General features: G+C 37.3%; 1 protein-coding gene across 1 annotated transcript in view; it reads left to right on the forward strand.

Moving 5' to 3' along the window:
- Positions 1 to 17,624, forward strand: part of DYNC2H1 (dynein cytoplasmic 2 heavy chain 1) — a 267,699-nt gene that overhangs the window by 217,808 nt on the left and 32,267 nt on the right. The window contains exon 83 of the mRNA XM_023511235.1: positions 7,201 to 7,317. Coding sequence (XP_023367003.1) covers positions 7,201 to 7,317 — 117 coding nt within the window. The remainder of the gene's footprint in view (positions 1 to 7,200; positions 7,318 to 17,624) is intronic.

Raw genomic sequence — 17,624 nt, forward strand, 5'->3', positions numbered from 1 at the left:
GGGTCCGGGCTGGGGATTCGAACCCGCCACCTTAGGTGTACGTGGCTGGCGCCTTAGCCGGTTGAGCTATAGGTGCTGAGCCTATTTTGGCTATTTTAAATGTCAATTTATGAAACCAAATATGCTATGAAATTTAACATTTTATAAAATACCAGATACGTACATAATTTATTTTTGCATATTAGCTTATAAGAGACAAGCATTTAATATTTTGTATTATTTTACTCATGATTGAAATTATAAAAATTGGGGAAAATACAGATTTTCAAATTAGTGAGACATACAAAAGTGTTATCCATGAACAATATAAGTGTATATTCTAGGGTCTGTTTTATTGACCCAAACTAATTAAGAAGAGCTAACATTTGTTGATATCTTACTATGTTTCTGAAACTATTCTAAGTGTTTTGTATTCAAGAACTTAATTTTTGTGAACTCTATGAGGTAAGATCTATTATTTTCCCCTTTAACAGATGAGGAAACTGAGGCAGAGAGAGTTAAATAACTTGCCTAAGTCTCCATGGAGCCAGTAAGAAACAGAACTAGACTATAATTCAAGCTGAGCTTGAGTGAAGAGATGGTATAGGGCAGCTCCCTCAGGCACAAATTGCTGCTGAGTAACATGCACTATCCCGGAGACATGGAATCATGACCAGTAACATGAGGTTAATTATGTGGGCAGAATAGGAGAAATTCTTACAGTCCTTAACTGGAGTATTTCTTAAAGTCCTTAACTACAATATTTGACAATTTATAGGCATTTAAGTTTGATTGCCTATATTTTCTTATATAACATTACAGTTTCATATTTTATTGCTATTTTAGCCAATACTTATAAATTGACATTTCCTCTCTTTTACTATTAATTATATTGTCTATTTTGCAATTTTCATGTTCATTCTCACATCTTTATTAAAAAAAAAAAAAAAGGGGGTTTTGGGTTCAGCACCTATAGCATAGTGGTTACGGTGTCAGCCACATGCACCGAGGCTGGCTAGCGGGTTTGATCCGAGCCTGGGCCAGCTAAACAACAATGACAACTGCAACAAAAAAACAGCCAGGTGTTGTGGTGGGCACTTGTATTCCCAGCTACTTGGGAAGCTGAGGCAAGAGAATTGCTTGAGTCCAAAAGTTTGAGGTTGCTGTGAGCTGTGATGTTATGGCATTCTACTGAGAGCAACATAGTGAGACTTTGTCTGAGGGAGGGAGGGAAGGAAGGAAGGGAGGGAGGGAGGGAAGGAGGGTGGGCTTTTTGGTTTTTTTAGCATACAGATGTTCCTTGATTTATGATGGAGTTACATTTCAATAAACCTATGATAAACTGAAAATATAAATCAAAAACGTGTTTGAGGTACTTAACCTAGCAAACATCAATAGCTGAGCCAAACCTACCTTAAACATGCTTAGAAAACTTAACCTTATCTTACAAATCTCTTACACAGAGCCTATTTTGAAATAAAGTGTTGACTCGTGTAATTCATTGAATAACATACTGAAAGTGGAAACGGGAATGGGCGTGTGGGTACTAGAAGTATGGTCTCAACTGAACGTATATTGCTTTTGCACCATCCTAAAGTCAAAAATCTTAAGTTGAACTATCATAATTCAGGGACCATCTATATATTTATAAAAATAACTACAAATGTTTTTGGAACAAATAAGATCTTAACTTCTCTTAGTCTATACTAGCTAAATGCACTCTCTAGTTTCTTTTCCCTTTTTTATACAAAGTGTTAAATAAATCACTTAGTACATGAAAGAATGTAAAGTCCTCCATGTCCCTTAGATTTGTAACACATGATTATACTCTGGTCATTCATTTCCCTCCATGCTCTTTACCTGACCTGAAATAATTATTTTTCAGTACTCCCAGCAATAACATATAATAATTATATATATGTGTTTGCTTGTGTATATGCACTGGCTCTTCACAGATATTCTGATATCTGCAGTAAACCTAAGAGTATTTTATTTAGCAGTACACTGTTGTTCTAGGCTCTGATTTATTTTAATGTTTAAACTCAAGTTCTTGATATTTTTATCACAACACACACACATACACACACACACACACATGGATACCCACACATATATATTATATACAGGTTGTTCCTAGATTATAGACACAATGTATTTCTAAGAATGTCTTTACATCATACGTGTATGTAATTGGATCCCTGATGAACAGTGCATATCTGGTAATAATAATAAACATGCTTTAATACAGCTCATATTGGTAATAATACTACAATGTAATACTGCAATAATAACACCCATATGCTATAATAATAAGTTATAAAAACTATTGTTCCCTTTCATTAAATTCAAAAAAATAGAACAAAAAAACAAACTCATAGGGTGGCACCTGTGGCTCAGTGAGTAGGGCACCGACCCCATATACCAAGGGTGGCAAGTTCAAACCTGGCCCCAGCCAAACTGCAACAAAAAATAGCTGGGCATTGTGGTGGGCGCCTGTAGTCTCAGTTACTTGGGAGACTGAGGCAAGAGAATCGCCTAAGCCCAAGAGCTGGAGATTGCTGTGAGCTGTGGCACCACAGCACTCTATTGAGGGCAACAAAGTGAGACTCTGTCTCTAAAAAAAGAAAAAGAAAAACTCATAAAAAATTAGATTAGAGGTAGGAGAAATTTGAAGAAAGAATATTAAAAGTTAATACTCATGGCTCGGCACCTGTGGCTCAAGTGGCTAAGGCACCAGCTACATACACCTAAGGTGGCGGTTTCAAATCCAGCCTGGACCCGCCAAACAACAGTGACAGCTGCAACCAAAAAATAGCCGGGCATTGTGGCGGGTGCCTGTGGTCCCAGCTACTTGGGAGGCTGGGGCAGGAGACTCGCTTGAGCCCAGGAGTTGGAGGTTGCTGTGAGCTGTGAAGCCACAGCATTCTACCCAGGGGGGTAGCTTGAGGCTCTGTCTAAAAAAAAAAAAAAAAGTTAATACTCACTTAGAGTTGCTTCAATGTCTGGCTTACTGGAAGAGGTGTTTTGGAGGGGGGAAGCTAGGCTAATAATAATCAGAAGATGATGATGGAGATGGTGCTAGAGAGAATGCAGTGGGTCCTAGAGAACCAGATTTGTTTCTGTTGCTGGAAGAGGGGAGCTTACTATGAATTTGGTTTCTTTAAAAAGCTACTTAGTATTTTTTGCACTGCCTTTTTCTTTTTTTCATCATAAATGGCCTCTTAGCAACTGATATTCTTACTAACTGAACAGTAAGTTTGGATCTTGCTTGGATCAATGTTTGGATCTTGCTCCTCAAGCTTAGCAAATCCTGTTTCAGTGGGACAAAAGGTTTCAGCTAGTTCTTCTGTTAGAAACGTTCTTGACTGTGGATGTTCTGATTCTTGTGTTCTTGTGTTTCTATCAGCTGCATCTCTATTTCTATGAGACTATCTTGTAGGTAAAGGTGCGCCAATGAATCACTTATGCCATGCAGGTTTGTTTACATATACAGAAGAAACTGGTTCCTCAATTGTTAATTTAAGTATTTAATTTTGAATTAACCTTGGGAGCCTGTTTATAAGTATGGAATGCCATAATCAGTTCATTCATGACCCAGGGACCTGGGTATGTAACCTGTATATGTAAAAACTCTAAAAATTTTACAATGCTTAAGCAAAAAAGGTTAAATAAAGGATCATTAAAAGAATACAAAGTCACAGAATATAGGAAAAGGTTTACTTTGGGAACCTTATCAATAGAAATTCCAGAGCCTTCTCATTAAAGTTCTGTTATTAACAGAATGTGGTTTCTGCAACTTCTGTATCATTCCTGAGGGAATCTGATTAGCACAGCTTGAATGAATCATCTAATGAAGGGAATAGGCTAACACAGAAAAGATACAACTTTAGAGACTTAGGATTTGAGATAGGAAATACAGAACAATTAGCATCTTCATCTTATGGGGAGGCCCAGCAGCCACCTATGTACAAAGCTTTCTTTTGCTCCTGGGCCACTGATAAAAGCGAAGGAGGCGCAGGTCATCTTGGTGCTGAAGAACCGTAACCTTTAGTTTTCCATCCATCTTGTATTTCATTTTAGTTACATAGGTCCAGGGTTTGCCTACTAATACACTGTTCCCAGGCTAAGTGAAGTCTCAACAATTAGGAGCTTTTTGTTTATTTCTTTGTTTTTAGGACAGAGTCTCACTATGTCGACCTCGGTAGAGTGCTGTGATGTCACAGCTCACAGCAAACTCCAGTTCTTGGGCTTAAGCGATTCTCTTGCCTCAGCCTTATAAGTTTCTGGGATTACAGGTATCTGCCACAACGCCCAGCTATTTTTTGCTGGTAGTTGTCATTGTTGTTTGGCAGTCCCAGGCTGGGTTCAAACCTGCCAGTTCCAGTATATGTGGCTGGCACCCTAGCTGCTGAGCTACAGGTACTGGGCCAACAATTAGGAGTTTTATAGCAAATTAGGCAGATAAATATTCTATACTTAGCTTAACTACACTGTTTCAAGGAAACAGTACTCTAAGAAAATAGACCCCAATGTTATTTTCCCAGACAGTCCTGAGACAACTCTGGGTTCACTTTTACTTTTTACTCACTTTGGTATAACAAACAATTCTCCCAAATTTATCTTAAGATGATCTAATCTCTACCTTTTTTCTGGCTTTAGTATTGAAATTTTTATGAATATTTGTTGAATGATAAGGAGATAATATTCTTCCTAAAGTTTTCTAGTGACATACTTTCTTAATATTTGTATTTTAACTGTCTGTTTCACTACTTATTTATATAAGCTTTGAATTATCATTTTTATACTTAAACAGCTTTCATAGTACATCAGTTATTATTACATTTTATTTTTGTAATCACAAAAATCTCCATGTAGTTGAACTAATAAAATTTCTGTATTTTGAGCATTTAGAGATTTTTTTATTCCAAGTCGGGTTTAGAGCCATATTTAGAAAGCTGCTCTTATTTGAAAGTGAGTATTCAGATACAGAGAAGTCTGACTCGACACCAAGTCTGTCAGTCTGCTTGATAGTCAGTAGGTTAAGAAAACTTTATTGATCATACACAAGTTCAGGGATATGAGAGCTGATAAGGAAGCAAGTTCTTAATGATTTGGGCTTTAAGAGACAGAGGCAAAGACCAAAGTTGTATTGTCAGTTTTGCACAGATACAAAGGCTGAAATGAGTACATTCATGGGGCAGTAACCACAAGTGGTACGTACTGCGAAGGGCTGGTCGTGTTGTGTACAGGTGCTGTGTCTCAGCAGTTATCAGCTTGTTTTTTAATATCTTGCTGCAGTACACACGCCACGTGCTGTTCTCATCGCGTCAGCTAAACACTCACTATTCCTTCTTTCTTCTTTTTCACTATTACAAATGCTGTATGGATAATGTTGTATTAACCAAAATGTGAAAGTCAAAGTGGAGACTTCGTGTTTCATTATTTACATGGAAAGGGGAAAAGATCAATCTGGTATATTAATTTGAGGTACCCATGGAATGATTTTAATCTGAAGAGTCCGTGGAATGATATTTAGTTGAGGTACACATGGAATATCTACTTGAAAATATCTAGTAGGAATTTGGACTAGATAGACATAGGAAAGAATTCAAATATAGATTTAATAAAAAGATTTGACAAACAGCAGCACATCTGTGAGGGAGGAAGCCATGGGAGTCAGAGATTCTGAGGGAGCCTTGAAAAAACAGAGAAGAAAGATACCCGAATTCTGGGAAATATCTACAATTAATTCATATTTGGAGATGGAAAAATACTTGAAAGAATTTTAGCAAGAATGATCTGCAGTCAGAAAGTAAGACAATCAAAAGAGCTCTACAGATGTTTCAAGGTGATGGGAGAGGATGGTGCTGGATGGTCACAGGGTGGAGGGTGAGGGCTGAGTGCTAAAGAGTGGGTGTTGGTCTGTGTCCGAGCATTCTTTCCACATTAGTATTGAGTACATTAGATACTTGCTTTTCCACTCTCGTGATACTTTACTGAGTATCAGCCTCAGGTCAGCCTCCAGGTCCCAGAAAGTTAAGTTTTCACTAATTCCTAAGAGCTGAGTTACCGCAGGGAGGACCTTGCAGGTGTCTCTTTGGGGTCTCCTTGAGAAGACCTCTGTTCTCTTAGACCTCACTTTTTCCAGTGTCCTCTCTCAGTGCATTCATTCTGAAAGATTTATGCCCCTTATTCTACTGCGAAGTTCACTTAGGTTCAATATAAGAACCTAACAAAACATGAAATATAACCCAGTATGTTTACAAAGGTAAAACTCTTATCTCTTAAAAAGATAAAAACAGAAAAGTAGTCAACATGTTGCAAATGTTGTAGTATAAAATAATGGTGTGGGGACATCCTTCTTCTTAGATTTACTTTGTTTATGTTAGACAATCAGGAGCATTTTAATATTTATTGTAATATTACGAGAACAATATATACCTCACTGACTTTATTCTTACACCCTCCCCACCTACGGACACACAGATCACAATATCTGTAATCCAGTATTTTACATACTTGATAATGTTCAAAAGGTTAATTGATATTCTGTAAATGAAATGGTTTTGATGAGAATAATGATATAAGCTGAAAATAAGTTACAGAAGTCATAGTCCTAAATAGGGAAAGAATTATTTACCTTGTCTCATTTGGATTAATTGACCTATATGTCTTTCATTGGAGCCTTTTGTGTAGTGGAAACATTGAAATTATAACCAAGTTAACATATAGCATTAAAAGTTACATTTATGAATACTTTTTATCAACTAATAATTTCATTGTCATTTATAGTGTTTACTATGCTATTTACTATATTTCTTGTCATTACATATTTTTCAAAAGCCCATCTTCAATTTCTCAGCATTTTGAAATTATAAAATTTAAATAAGTCAAACTGGAAAATATTTCAGATTTCAGAAATGAATAGATAGAGACACCAAGAGTTATTAATCATGGGTTAATTAGAGCTTTCTGAGTAAATAACAAGCATTGCAATTTATAATTTTTATAGTGATATTCATGAACTTTAAGCTCTTTTTTTTTTTTAACTACTTAAATAAACCAGTAAAATGTGAAGCCAATTTAGCAGGGACAATAGGATGTAAAACTATTTACAGTATTTTTGGTCTTTATTTTTATAAAATATGTCTGGTGTTGCACCCAGCTTTTTGCCCTGTTTGAGGTTATTTTTATTTATTGCTACATGTTGTCTTTATTTAGGTTATTTCACAGTTGAGGATCTTGGGCAGATCAGTAACAGCTGGTTGCAAATTTGATAGAGAAATCTGGTCTAATGAACTTTCTCCTGTCCTCAATCTCTGGAAGAAACTAAACCAGGTTAGTAATGGAATATTTGGATTCTTTTTTCCTCCCGATTTTTTTTCCAGCATCCTAAACATGTGTTTCCACTTGTGCCTGAGTCATAGAGGAATCATATTGCACATGTTCCTAACTATCAAGTGGCAGCCTGTGATGTGTTTTTTTCATACTAATTCATATTAATGTTAGTGTGCTTTGTTTCCTTTGTTCTTAAACCAATTTTGACTTATCTTTAAATGACTGCCCAAATTCCCTGACATTCTCCATTCCCTCCTGTAGCGTTTCATCCCTAGGCTTGTCTTTGGCAGTGTTCTCTTTCTCAAGACTCAGCTTCTGTATGTGGGGAAATCAGAGGTCGGGGACCCTAGCACCCTACAAGAAAAACATCCAAATGCAAAATAGAGCTTAGGAGTTTATCTGAACAAAGAAACAGCAGCTTAGCTTTAGTATTTCAATTGCTTTTTAATAAAAGTAGCTTTGCTGGCTAATAAGAAGTCTGTGGAATTCTTACAGAAAACAGGCTTGAGGAAGGAAACAGCATAATAGATGTAGCCTGAGAGCCAAGGCTCTCCCTGTGAAGGGATAAGGCTCCAGCCCTGACGGGGCCTGGAATGCAGAAACCCTGGGAGGGAGGCGAGTGTTGGAAAAGTCAATGAACAGCGTGTGCGACCAAAACCCACACAGAGGGAGGACCTCTGGGGCAGTGATGAGAGGAAGGACATCTTTCTCCCAGCTTCCAGTGTGGCATTGGCATCAGCCTGTTTGCCCCACAGGGTCTATCAGCCCCTTTGGACCCCTGAAGAGTGAGGCCAACCAAGCAGATGTGAGCACATCCTGTTTGCCTTAAGGCTAAACTCCTTGTTTCTCAAGAATGCATGGTTAAGTTTAGTTAACCATCAAGTAAGGAAGAGGGGTAGTGGAAGAAAGCATATGTATTCCTCCAATTGCCAATACAAGACAGGAGTAGCCCACAGGGTGATCTTTGCTCAGTTCTCCATTAGCTCACAGACCCACTCACCTAAAATTGGCTTTGAGAGAACTCAATAAAAGCTGAGTGGGCAAAACATTGGGGAGCCCCACTGTATTCTCACCACAGTTAATGGGGGACCCCTGGACCTACCTTTAAACTTCCTATCTTGTGTCTTTATTTTCCCATTCAGTTGATTTCACTTTAGCATGTACCCCACGATCCCATGATCCTGGCCAGGGCTGGTCCCCCACACTGTAACAGTTTTTGAGCCCTCTTTCCAACTTTCTTTTTAACAACATTAGCGGTTTCAACTTTTCTGATGATTTTTCATGTCCATGTAGTTTTCAAAATGCGTACCTATACACGACCGCGTAAATGTTCATGTGTGTGCATATTATGTAATATAGCTCAGTAGTCTGAGAATAATACATTATTATCAGTTTTTACTCAGGGAATATGAGAGAAATTAAAAGATTTGAATAATTGACTAAGTTTACCCTATTAAGTAGCAAAAGAAGGTAAAGATTAATTCAACTTAATTCAAAGATCTCATCTTACATTTTAGAGACATAATCTAGGCACCTGTTGGAAACTTCTTTCTCTCTGAAATACAGGTGAACTTGTTTAACCACATTTCCAGAGTTTTGGTAAAATTATTAAGATACTTCATAATTTTAAAACCTTAATTCCTTATTTTCTCTGTCTCTTCTGAATTCGCACTCGCCATTTGTTTTTACCTCACCTTAAGCCTGGCCTAAAAGCACAACTTCTGTCTCTGTTTTTCACAAGAAATCCAGTCATGTGATTTTGTAGTTTTTAATGAACATTTGTGAAGTCTAAGAAACAGCTCGTATTGATCAGGATGTGGTTTCCTTTGAAGGTTCCCCCACTTTCTAACGTGCCCTCTGTGTGCACTTCCCCGGGACGTGCAGTGTGGTCTCCTCGCCCCGCCTGCCTCTCTTCATCCTTCCCGACTGATGTCATTCCGAGTCCAGTCCCTCACTGCCAGCACACATAGAGAAGACCAGAGACGTGGCTTCAAAGCCTTATGTATAAATGATTTGCTTTCTAAGACCCAGGCCAAGATTAAAAACTCAAATTAGTTCTCTGCCTTTCCCTAAACCCTCCTTTGGAATATAGATACAGCCCATTATTGTCCAATGTTGGATTTATGCCACACCTGTCTCCTACATACAGAGGAAAAAGGGTGGAGCCGGGTAGAATACAGTATGGTAGGAACACTGAGGTAACTGTGGGCAGGGGCACAAATTATAGTGTACATTTTGTTCAAAGATTCTATTTTAGGGGAAGCAGTTTGGGAGAAATCATACTGATAAGTTCAGGAGACTCTCCAAATGAGTAATCACTCTGAAGCAGCTAGGCAGAGGAGAAGGAAAGCAGGGATCCCAAGGTTAAAAAAAAGAGTGAAGAAAGGGAAGAGCAAAAGGTAGATTTTAGAGTAATTTTGTGGGTCCATTGGCATGTGGGTACTTTGGCTTTTATTTTTCCTATTGAAATAGGTGTCCTCGTGTCAGATCTGGTATTACATCTTCTTAATTCATCCACTGCATTCTTCTTAATTCTCTTTCTGGATCGTTTATTCCACCTTTCTGAATACACATTGCTTACGACTAACATACAGTGTCGCTCTGTGGCCTGGGCGTCTGTAGTCTCATCCTAGGCTGACTTCATTTGGCTTCTTTGTAACACGCTTCCCATGTTTTTGCTGTACTGAAATACTTATTGTTTTCTTCTTAATTTGTTTAACTTACCAGGCCCATTTTAAACATTTTTATGAGGTTCCCTCTGTATAGATTTATCTTTTTCTCTATTCAATAGGATAATTTTTTAAAAAATAATCCTTAATAGTCTAACATAAATACCACTTTATCTCCATAGCTTTCCAGAGACATAAATTACAAATCTTGTGTTATCAAAAGATGAGCAAATTATTGTTTTGTCCTTCAGAAGCTTACAAAATATTGAACATGTAAGTTCACAGGAATAGTATATGTAAAAAGGATTCCTTTAGAGCTATTTGCATCTTTTTCTTACTACACATTAGGAAGCCTCTTTTTAGTAATCTCTTGAAAAGTCAGGAACATAGACGACTGTCGCATGGAGAAACCATGGAGAAGAGAGTGTCATTAGAAATGGAATCATGGCAAATTGCTTTTGAGAGGTTAAGCAAAATGAGGACAGAATTGACCATTGGCTGCTCGGATAAAAGTCCTTGGTGGACCCCAACAAGAAAAGTTTAGGTGGCAGGAAAAGCCTGGAAATTAAATTTAAAGACTAACTAAAAATACGAGACATGGAGGTGGACACAGCATGGACAGACAGTTCTTTCTCTCAGTGTTCTTAAAGGAGAGTGGTGTAATCAGGTGATCAAGACATGGGCCCAATCTGTTTTTTTCTTAATGGTGGGAAGTACTAGGTTTAGTGGGCTAATGGGAATGACCCAGTAGGGAGAGAGTTGGAGATGATAAAAAAGTAAGTGAAGTTTTTAAACCATTCAAGAGAATGGAAACAATGATTTTTGCAAAACAAGTCAATGATAAATATAGAAATGTCCTGCTTATTAAATTTTTTTTAATTAGAGATTTAAGATAACTTGATACAGCTGTTTCTTAGTGTGAAACTTGAGTAGGTACGGCTTACCATGCTTTTCTGTCCTTGATACTCGCTATATAGAATTCCATTGTTTCAACAGTTACGAGACTATTTCTGAGTTTGTCTTTATTAGCTCAACATGGATATATGAAATGTTCTCCCCACTTTTTACAACTAAAATGGTATAGCCCTAGCTATTTCATTTACTTCCTCAACATCACATTTCAATCTGATTCACTCAAGTGTTAGCTTTCTAATCCTTTCTTTTTGCTTTTTAACTTTGTTTATTCAACCAAATACAACACTACAAAGATGATAAAATCTTTGTTCCTAATTTAATCTTTATACATTACCAGTATTAATACCATATGCATTAAGTATACCATTTCATTAAGCATACTGGTACCTGTTCTAATTTTAGCTTGATTTTTACCTTGAGTTGTTTTACATGTGATACCTTACTGTTACTGCAGTTCTCAGAAATTTTTTCAAACTTATTTTTCACAACCATAGAAACTCTTGTACAGAATATTTTAATTATGGAGTAGTTGGTGCCACATTCAGCCTCTCTCCTCTGTCCATTTTTTCTTAATTTGAACTCTTAAGAGAAAAATCTTATGTTTAGAGTATGCTTTTGAGTGACCTACAAGGAGATCTGTGTATTATTTCAACTGAGAGAAGGTTTTTCCAGGCCCTCTGAAGATCTAGAATCCAGCAATTCCTAAATTTCTAGTAGGGATTTATATGAACTCTTAAAAGTTTGCCACAGATAAACTTTTAATCTACAAAGTATGACCTGAGTTTGTTTTTCTCAAAACTTGAGTTCACTTAAGGGAAATATGGACAGATATTTAATCACTGTATCTTTTAACAACAACTAGAATTTTAGAATTTTCCTATTAGGGATAATGAGACAGAAAAACCAGTACTAAGGAATTTAAAGTTAATCAGACAGTATGCAGAGGGACTACAAAACTATTCATTTATGCCAAGTTGCTTTTGACACATTACCCAAAGCATATCCAATTTCATGCATAAAAATACTTGAATAAGGCATCTGCATATTTTAGAAGATGCGAGAAGCCAAGAGAAAGCAGGTACCAACGCAAAGCACCAACAAACAGGAGGATACTGGATGCATAGTTGGAGCAACAGACACAGACAGTGCTGGGTCTTCATGTTTCTGTGATCTGCTTGCCTGCCAGCATGTTGAAAATGGCATGTGGAGATAGTGAAATACTTGTAGTGAATAAAAGTATTGGAAATCTAAGTTAAGTGCCCATTATAAGATGTTACTGATTTAAGGCCTCCCAAGTGTTGTTGTAGCCGATTTAATGCTCATTCTCTGCTGTTTTATGTTTGAGCAGAGGAACTATTGTATAAAAAAGGTAAAGACCAGTTGGGCTTATTGTCACAATGAACATTGCTAAATTACCTGAAGCCAAGGACTCACAAAAACTCCTGAGGGTGGTTTGACTTCCCAACATAGTAGAAGTCTTCTTTCTTAAAGTTCTATAAGGCAGACAAGAAAATATCATTAGTGGGGAAAAAAAAAAAAAGCTAATGCCCAGGGCTGGCACCTGTGGCTCAAAGGAATAGGGTGCCGGGCCCCATATGCCGGAGATGACAGGTTCAAACCCTGCCCCAGCCAAAAAACTGCAAAATAAAGAAAAAAGTTAATGCCTGCCCATTTCCATTCTAGATACTTGACAGAGAATGAGGGAAAGGGAAATGGCTAAGGAAAACTAAACATAAAGTTCAATTTTTCGTAAATATTAACGTTCTATAATGTTAACACTATTAACAATACATGTAAAGACTGTTAATGACCTACTTGGGAGGCTAAGGTGGGAGAACGACTTGAGGCCAGGAGTTCAAGACTAATCTGGGCGACACAGTGAGACCTCATCTCTAAAAAAAAAATAAAATAAAAAATTAGCCAGGCACAGTGGCTCGTGCTCTTAGTACCTGTTAGTTGGGGGGCTGAGGTGGGATGCTGGCCTGAGGCCAGAAGTTTATGCTTGGGCAAAATAGTGAGACTTCATCTCTCTAAAGATTCTTAAATTCTTAGAATCCACTTAAGTTGTTAAATTGTACAAAGAGGTGGCCAGTGTTATTTATTACAAAACTATATTGTTAAGATAATATGAAGTGTTATTAAAATAAGACAGAAATTGAAAGGCATTATATTTTTTACCATTCATTCTTTTTTTTTTTTGAGACAAAGTCTCACTATGTCACCCTCAGTAGAGTGCTGTGACATCACAGCTTATAGCAACCTTACACTCTTGGGCTTAAGCTATTCTCTTGCCTCAGCTTCCCAAGTATCTGGGACTAGAGGTGCTATAACACCCGACTCTTTTTTTGTTGTAGTCATCGTTGTTTAGCAGGCCCAATCCAGGTTCAAACCCACCAGCTTCAGTGTCTGTGGCTGGCACCCTAACCACTGAGCTACGGGCATTGAGCCTGAACTTTCATTCATAATGCAGTGTAGTGTAATAGTTTGATAAAGCATGGAATGCAGAACTGTGTTGCTTGGTGTAATCTCTACTACTTACAGAGGTGATTCTGCCCATTTTATTTAATTTCTTTGCATAATTGCCTGTTCTGTGAAATGGGGATAATAATAGATTGTTACATTGACTAGATTAGTTAATGCTTGTAAAGCTCTTAGACTGTACCTAGCCCTATGTTAAGTGCCCAATAGCTGTTATTCTAGATTGTAAAGATAATATTAAGATGAAATTGGTCTAAGTTCTCTGTATAGTCTAGAAATTTGATAACTCTTTGATAACTAAATAATGGATCAGGAAGAATAGTATAATTTTTCTAGTACTTAAAGATGTAATCAATTAAGAAGCTTATACTAATTAGGTTAAAAAAGAAAAAAATCTGTAGAAATACTATAGGTATCACTTTTGGCTCTCGGTGCCCGTAGTACTGTGGTTATGTCGCCAGCCACATGCACAGAGGCTGGCGGGTTCAAACCCAGCTTGGGCCAGCTAAACAACAATGAGAACTGCAACAAAAAAATGGCTGGGTGTTGTGGCAGGCGCCTGTAGTCCCAGCTACTTGGGAGGCTGACTCGAAAATCACTTAAGCCCAAGAGTTGGAGGTTACTGTGAACTGTGATGCCATAGCACTCTACCGAGGGTGAGATAGACTGTATCTCTCAAAAAAAAAAAAAAAAAAAATATATATATATATATATATATCTCACTTTAGACTCCTAATTAAATTGTGCATTTAGGAAGTTTTCAATTGACTACTAATGAAATTATTCTAAATGAATTACTTCCTTGATAGAGGGAGGGTAAACAGTGGGACCACAGCTATGGAACATATTCCGAGGGTACAAGTCAAATCAATCAATTATAGAGCATAACATTTATGTTAAGGTGAAAGCTATGTAAATTAGTTGGATGTAAGCACTCCAATTTATACAAAAAAACGATGTTTGTACATTGAACCCCACAAAGGCATAAATATATTCATCATGATCTAAATATATGACTTAATAAAAGAAAAAAATGAATTACTTCCTAGGAAGAATAATGATCATGATTTTTAATGAATGATTAATATGTGAGTTCTGGATAAACATCTGGATAAACATTAATGTTTTTCTGTTGTATTTCAAATGTATAACATTTCCTTGTACACATGTGTGTGTGTCTGAACTGCAGTTGTGTGTATACTGCTTTATCAGACGTGAGGTTTTTTAAATGTTTCATGATTCCTGTAACTATTTGTAGGAGGCACCTGTGAGAAATACATTAGCAATAAGGGATTGGGGAAGGGATTTAACGTCATTGGCTCTGGTTAGTGAGATGCATGAGAGCATGAAAGTACGTACATCGTTGGTTAGCAGTCTCCACACCTGTGGCCCAGGTGCCTCCAGATTGCTTCTATAAATGGCTTCGGGCTAGCCCGGGCCCCTGCTCTGGCTCCGCTTCTTGCTCAGAGCACACCCGATCGGCGCTCCCCTGCTAAGACTGCTGCTGAGATGCTCGCCCTAAGTAATATTGACTGCGACTTCTAAGGTGCTTCAGCGTCTGAGACCTGAGGGAGACCTACCCTGAGTAAGCCGGCTCAGTGGCCCACGTCCAGACAGTTGAGAGAGCCGGGTGGGAGACCTAGTGCTGGGGCTCTGACAAGACCCTGGGTCGGCGCAGGGACACAGCATCGCTCCCCGACAACTATTACTGTTAGAATACTTATTAGTCTCATTATTTTTCCACTAAATCAATAGATTCTGAAAGGAAATCTTAAGTGATCTTTTATATATCATGATGATAAGTTTTAAATCAGTTTCATAAGTCAGTAATCTAAGACACATATTTTTATTAGGTCACAAATCTTATAAAATAGAAACCTTTTTTTCTTTATTTTAAAATTTGATTGTTATTGTTACATTTTTGATTGACACATTGTAATTGTACCCATTTATGGGGGTACAGTTTGATATTTCAGTCCATGTAAGTATTGTATAATGATCAAGTCAAGAGTAGTTAGTGTGTCCGTCAGCTAGTGTATTTATCATCTCTTTTTGGGAAGAGGATTCATGAGCCTCCCTTCTAGCTGTTTTGTAATGTACAGTACCTTACTGTAAACCACAGTCACCCCACTGTGCAGTAGAACAACCGAACTTATTACTCCTGTCTAATCTTACTTTTATACCCATTGACCAACCTCCCTCCATCACGCCTCCCCTCCATAGCCATTGCTGGCAGCTGTTCTACTCTCCTCTGTTTCTATGTTGTCCACTTTTTTTCAGTATTCCACATGAGTTGAAATAATGAAGTATTTGTCTTTCTGGATCTGGCTTATTTCACTCCACATGGTGTCTTCCAGGTTAATCTGTTTCACAAATGACACTCTTTCTTTGGTGGACCAAAGGATATCCCAGCGGGTGTATACACCATGTTTTCTTTAGCCATTCATCTATACCGGGCACTTAGGTTGCTTCCATATCTTGGTGGTTGTGAATAATGCTACAGTGAAGGTGAGAGTGCAGATATCTCTTTGACATATTGATTTCAATTCTTTTGGGTATATACCCAGAAGTGGGATTGTGAGATCCTATGGTAATTCTATTAGTAGCCTTTAGAGAATTTTCATACTGTTTTTCCATAAGGGCTGTTCTCCAGTGGTGTGTGAATGTTCCCTTTTCTCCAGATCTTCACCAACACTTGCTTTGTTCTGTCTTTTTGATGATACCTATTCTGCTAGAATGAGGTGATATCTCATTGTGGTTTTCATTTGGATTCCCCTGAATGGTTAGTGATGTTGAGCATTTTTTAAAATACACGTTACCCATTTGTATGTCTTGAAAAGTGTCAGTTGAGGTCCTTTGACTTTTTTTAATTTGTCATTTATTTATTTACTTTTTTTTGGCTGTTCTTTAAGTTCCTCATATATTCTGGATGTTAACCCTCTGTCGGACCTTCCAGGTACTTTCTTCCACGCCGTCAGTTCTCTCTTCACTTTCTTGCTTGTTTCCCTTGTTGTGCTTTATAATTTGATGTAACCTCATTTATCTGCTTTTAGCTTTTGTTGCCTCTGTGCTTAGGTCTTATTTAAAAAACCCTGGCCCAGCTCAATGTTGTGAAACATTTCCCCCTTGTTTTGGTCTGGTAGTTTCATAGTTTCAGTTTATACATTTAGTTAAGTCCTTAATTCATTTTGAATTGATTTTTGTATGTGGTGAGAGTTAGGGATATACTCATTCTTTTCTGTGTGAGGATATACATTTTTTCCAGCACCATTTATGTGTGTTCTTGGCACTTTGGTGAAAAATCAGTTGGCCGCAGGTTTGTAAATTTATCTCTGGGCTCTTCTGTTTCATGTGTCTGTGTGTCTGTTTTTAAGCCAATACCATGCTGTTTGGGTTTCTGTCATATTGTAGTATATTTGTAGTCATATTGTAGTGTGGCTCCTCCAGCTTTGTTCTTTTTACTTAGAATTACTTTTGGTTATTCATAATTTTTTATGATTTCCAATTAACTTTAGCAGTTTTGTTTCTATTTCTGTGAAGAATGTCATTGGTATTTTGATAGAGATTGCATTTAATCTATAGATCATTTTGGTTAGTATGGTCATTTTTAACAATATTTTTCTAACTGCACAGGTTATCTTTCTATCTATTTTCATTGTCTTCAGTTACTTTTATCAGTGTTTTACAGTTTTTGGTGTAGAGATCATTCACCTTCTTGGTTATTTATTTCTAGGGGTTTTTTGTAGCCATTGTAAATGTAATTGTTTTCTTGGTTTTTTTGAATAGCTCACTATTAGTGTATGAAAACAATATTGGTTTTTGAATGTTGATTTTGTATTCTGCAACTTTACCAAATTCATTTATTAGTTCCAAAAGTTTTCTTGGTGTAGTCTGTGCCTGAGATCATGTCGTCTGCAAACAGGGGCAACCTGACTGACTTCTTTTCGATTGGGTTGTCTTTTCTTTGTCCTGCCTAATTGCTCTATACAGAACTTCAGTACTATGTTCAATAGAAGTGGTGAAAGTGGGCATCTTTGTCTTGTTTCTTCCTTACCTTAGGGGAAAGCTTACAGCTTTTGGGGGAGGAGGGGTTGTGAGTTTGTCTTATATGCCTCTTAATGTATTTAGGCAGATACCTTTTATACCTACTTTGTTGAAAGCTTCATTCATCATGAAGGAAGGCTGAATTGTCAACTGATTTATTCTGTGTCTGTTGAAATGATCATATGGCTTTTTCTTTCTGTT

This window comes from Otolemur garnettii, unplaced genomic scaffold (assembly GCF_000181295.1).
Source record: "Otolemur garnettii isolate 467f Iridium unplaced genomic scaffold, OtoGar3 scaffold00001, whole genome shotgun sequence".
Classification (NCBI taxonomy): domain Eukaryota; kingdom Metazoa; phylum Chordata; class Mammalia; order Primates; family Galagidae; genus Otolemur; species Otolemur garnettii.